Genomic DNA, 5293 nt, shown 5'->3' with positions numbered 1-5293 from the left:
AATAGCTAACATTTATTGAGCTATAATTTGGTTCCAAGAATTATTACTAACTCATTAAAGCAGTAGCACATGTAATGGAAGGAAAATGACATGGGGTAGAAGGATAGATCCTAAACCAGGTCAAACCATCACTTGCAGCTTGATGGAGGGACAGGAGACCCATATGGGCTTAGAAATCCTAGTGATACTACTTAAAATATTTTGAGTATTAAGAATGTGCATATATTTAAAGGACCTGTTAGTCTCCAGCAATTCCCATTTAGAATGTGATAGTAAACAAGTTAGAACAATATTTAAACATATGTGGTTGTGTCCCATAGCAGTAGATGGTTTGATATAGTATAGTGCTGGAAAAGTGGAAGGAGAAATGTTATGCATCTCAAAGGCAAGAACTCTTTAGCTTGAATGTTATTTATTTTATGAATAGGAATTATAGTCACAAGGTTCAAAATTTTAAAAAGGTATTAAATAATATACAGTAAACACCCTACTTTCCATTTCTGTTAAAATATTCATTTCTTTTCTAGAGATAAACTATTCCTTTTTATTTTCCTAGAAGTGAAATATGTGGGAGCAAAAATGTATGTGTGTGTATACACACACACACACACATATAAAATCTTTTTTACACAAATGTTAGTGTGCCGTATATACTGTTCTGAACATTACTTTTCCACTTAATAGTTCTTGAAGATCTCTCCATATCAATGCACAAAAAACCTCTTACTCTTTGACAGCAGACTCATACTCCATTATTTCTATGTCTCCTTCTCATGGAAACTTAAATTGCTTCCACATCTGCTATTACAAACAATACTTAAATGAATCAGTTTGTATGTAAATCACTTTATACTTGTACCAACATAACCGTGTGATAATTACCTAGAGGTAAATCTGTGGTCAAAGGTTATATGCATACATTTGTGTTTCTGCTAAATATTACCAAGTTGTCCACAGAGGATGTACCACTTTGTGTCCTCTGCGAAAGTATAGGAATGCCTTCTCCTCACCTTTAGGAGACAAGTTCATTAGACATGAAACCATGCTTCATCCCTGTGAGGTATCAATGCATAGCTACCTAAAGAATAGGTCACAGTGAGAGTATTAGGAAATTTCTCTGTGTGGAAGTTCCCTAGGATTTGGTCACTGAGTTTCTGAAACACTGTTTTCAGCATTTATATACACACACATACATAAACACACACACTTGAAAGTACCAAATAGAATAATAATGTGTCAATTATCAATAATAGTTACAACTCATATATACATATGTATGTATATAGCTAATATATATTTTTGATCATTTAAAATTTTTCTAAATTTGATTCTTCTAAATTATCTCACTAACATCCGGGAACTGGGGGGATGGGGATTGAAATGGAGGAGTGAAAGTATTCTGGTAATTCTGTCTTCATTTTGTTTTTGAGGGATAATTTAGGAAATTAGAGAGCACTCTAATGAAAAAAATAGTTAATTTTTATAACCAAATGGTTGGTCTGTAAATCAAATTGTGAGTAGGGAAAGAAGGTAACTAACCACCATGGAATGGAAAAAATGAGTAAAGTGTTCAAGTTAAGGAAAACAAATAGTGAATGACAATGAGCCAGCAGAAATAAGGAAGTGGGAAATATAAGTAATGCAAAATAAGTAAGTAATAAAAATAAAGTATATGGAAGGAAAGAAATGAAGTACATTTATAGTTGTACTCTTAAGTGAATGGGCTGAATATGCTCATAAAAACAGAGACTAAACAGGGCTTAACAACTTAACCTGATATATGTTACTTATAAACAGTATACTGTAAGCAAAGCAAAAAGAAAAGTTGAAAATAAAGGGATGCTCAGATAGCAGGCAAAAGCAAACTGAAGGAGTGTAAACAGGATATTATACAGGTGTGTAATATCAGTATCACAAAAGTGGAATTTAAAGTGCCAAATGTGATTAAAAATAGGTCAATTAATGATAACATTCACAATTTATAAGATTATCAGCCATAAATAGGTATACACTAAACAACATATAATCCAAGCATTTAGGAGTATGAGATTAACAGATACATATTACTATATATAAAATAGATAAACAACAAGGACTTACTGTATACCACAGGGAACTATATTCATTTTCTTATAATGAGCTGTAATGGAACAGAATCTGAAAAAAAAAGTGTGTGTGTGTGTGTGTATATATATATATCTAAATATAAAACTGAATCGTTTTGCTGTACATCTGAAACTAACATTGTAAATCCAATAAACTTCAATAAAAAATAAGAATGAAAATACACAAAAATATATCAGTAAAATTTATTTACGAATATTCATATAGAATTGATTAAATATAGATAATAGAAGATCTCAAAGATTTGAATAGTACATTCAATAAACTTGATTATATGTATACATGTATTGTGTGTATATATGTATATAAAATCATATATCTCTCCCAAGGAGAATTCACATTTTTTGTTAACATTTACAACATAGATCAAGTAATTGGCTGCCAAAAATACATAGCTATAGAATTACAGGTCACATTTCTTTTATCATAATAAAATAAATTGGATATAATAAAAATGGAACAAAAACATCTAATTGCTAGACATGCATGCCTAGATAACTCTTGGTTCAAAGAGAAAAAGAAAAGAAAAAATTATCTGGAAACCAGTAGCAAGAACATTTCATATCAAAATTGAAGTCTATAGTAAAACAGAGTGTTTTAAGTGTCTTAGAGCTAGAAGGAGGGAAAGGATGAAATACTAAGGAATTTTGTTCTTATTTAATGAAATTAGAAATTTCCAAATAAGCTTAAAGAAATTTAAATTAGACTCTTGTGAGACTAATTTAAAAAATCAGTTAAGAATAGTAATGAAAAAGCAGATAGGACTTCTCATAAAGGGAGACCACAGAGTTATAAAGAATTATATATCTTATATACATTTTTGTTGTCAAAGAAGTGAATAGTTTCCCAGCAAAATAGAAAGTATCAAAATAAACTGCTCTCAAATCAACATGTTTAAATCTTGCTTCTTTCTGACCAATAACCTTTTTTGATCTGATATTTCTTTTGAAATGTTAGTATTGTCAATTCGATTACAAGGTATTCTGGCCTGTGAGCCAAGATCTCTGCAAAATGAACAGTTCAGAATTTGTACTCTGCAGTCATATGGCTTGGGTTTAAGTCTTGGCTCTACTTTTTATTTAGACATATGGCCTTGACCTTAAACAAATTATTTACATTTTTTTGTGCCTTACTTTCCTCCCCTTTATAATGAGGATGACAATGCTAGTAATAACAGTAATTGCCTAATAAGGTTGCTATTCAGACTAAATTAAGTAATGCACAAAGAAAACAATTGGTAGAGGACTGACACAGAGTAAGAAATGTTCGTCATTATTTTGTCCTTGACTGTATTCATTTATTCAACAAATATTTCTGAACATCTGTCTCTGTGTCTGTTCTATTGCAGATACTGGCACTGTCGAAGTAAATAAGAAAAACAACCTACCTTAATAAAGTTTACACGCTACTGAGCAAGTTAGGTAATAAACATAACAGTATAATTTGGAAGAGTGACAGGATCATGATCTATTGTGTGGTGGTTTTCAGCCAATAAAAATAGTTTATTGTTTAGTTATACATAATGCAGTACTCATATTTATTATAACCTCTAGTTAACCTGTGTGATGACAAATATGACTTGGGTTTGAATCTTAGCTCTGCTCTATACTTACCTTTAGTCAAGTTTACTTAAGATTTCTGCTTTGATTTATTTATTTGTAAAATGTGGATAATGATATCTCTCTCCTAGAACTGTGATGAGACTGAATGAATTACATGGCATATTGCTGGTAGCTTGAAACTTGTTGATTTCTCTTCCCTTCCCTCTTTACTCATACGTTCATTCTCCTTGGTCCACTTTTCTTTATTTCTTTTCTTCTTTCTTTAGTCTTTTCTTTTTCTATTTTCTTGGAGCATATAGTACTTGTGCGTTGGTACACAACTGAAAGAAATCATATCAAAATGCGTACTTTATCTTAACGTAATCTAATGTATTACAGGTGAAAAAGAAACCGTAAAATGGAATGGGAAAACCAAACAGTTCTGGTGGAGTTGTTTTTAAAGGGACTTTCTGGTTACCCAAAGCTTGAACTACTCTTTTTTGTGCTAATCTTAATGATGTATGTGGTCATCCTTCTGGGCAATGGCACCCTTATTTTAATCAGCATCTTAGACTCTCATCTTCACACCCCTATGTACTTCTTCCTGGGGAACCTCTCCTTCTTGGACATCTGCTACACCACCACCTCCATTCCACCCTTGCTGGTGAGCTTCCTCTCGGAAAGAAAGACCATCTCCTTCTCTGGCTGTGCAGTGCAGATGTTCCTTGGCTTGGCCATGGGGACAACAGAGTGTGTGCTCCTGGGCATGATGGCCTTTGACCGGTATGCGGCTATCTGCAACCCTCTGAGATATTCTGTCATCATGAGCAAGGATTGTTATGTGCCCATGGCGGCTGCATCCTGGTTTTCAGGGCTTGTCAACTCTGCAGTACAAACTGCATTTGTGGTACAGTTGCCCTTCTGTAGAAATAATGTCATCAATCATTTCTCCTGTGAAATTCTGGCTGTCTTGAAGCTGGCCTGTGCTGACATCTCAGGCAATGAGTTCATCATGCTTGTGGCCACGACGTTGTTCATATTGACACCACTGTTGTTAATCATTGTTTCTTATACATTAATTATTCTCAGCATCCTCAAAATTCACTCTTCTGAGGGGAGAAGCAAAGTTTCTCTACCTGCTCAGCCCATCTGACTGTGGTGATAATATTCTATGGAACCATTCTCTTCATGTACATGAAGCCGAAGTCTAAAGAGACACTTAATTCAGATACCTTGGGTGGTACTGACAAACTTATATCCATGTTCTATGGGATTATTGCGCCTATGGTGAATCCTTTAATCTACAGTCTTAGGAACAAGGATGTGAAGGAAGCAGTAAAACTATTACTGAGAAGAAAGATTTTTAATAAGTAATTGGAAAGGGACAGGTAATTTTTATAGTCACAATGTAGAATCAACTAGGGAAACCAAAGAGTCACATAGGTTCTTGCTGCTGTGTCCAATTTCTCTCTCAAAGCTCTCAAGCTCTAAAATACTATTTTTTGGTGCAGCGCAGAATGAAAATAAGTAAATGTCAGTGTTTTAGGAATCAATGATTATAGTTCATTGTTTTTGAAGAGCTGATTGTGAAGGACAGTAAAGGGATAATGTAATAGGAAGAGAGAGTT

General features: G+C 33.4%; 1 protein-coding gene across 1 annotated transcript; it reads left to right on the top strand.

The window, feature by feature from the left end:
- Positions 1-3692: 3692 nt before the first annotated feature.
- LOC102508620 (olfactory receptor 13C2) lies at positions 3693-5039 on the top strand. Its single transcript, XM_006184799.2, is given in 2 exon segments — positions 3693-4789; positions 4792-5039. Coding segments are annotated over 2 exon segments (954 nt in total). The 5' UTR covers positions 3693-4083.
- Positions 5040-5293: the final 254 nt, after the last annotated feature.

Source organism: Camelus ferus, chromosome 4 (genome assembly GCF_009834535.1).
Source record: "Camelus ferus isolate YT-003-E chromosome 4, BCGSAC_Cfer_1.0, whole genome shotgun sequence".
Lineage (NCBI taxonomy): Eukaryota > Metazoa > Chordata > Mammalia > Artiodactyla > Camelidae > Camelus > Camelus ferus.
This window is presented reverse-complemented; position numbering and strand designations above follow the sequence as displayed.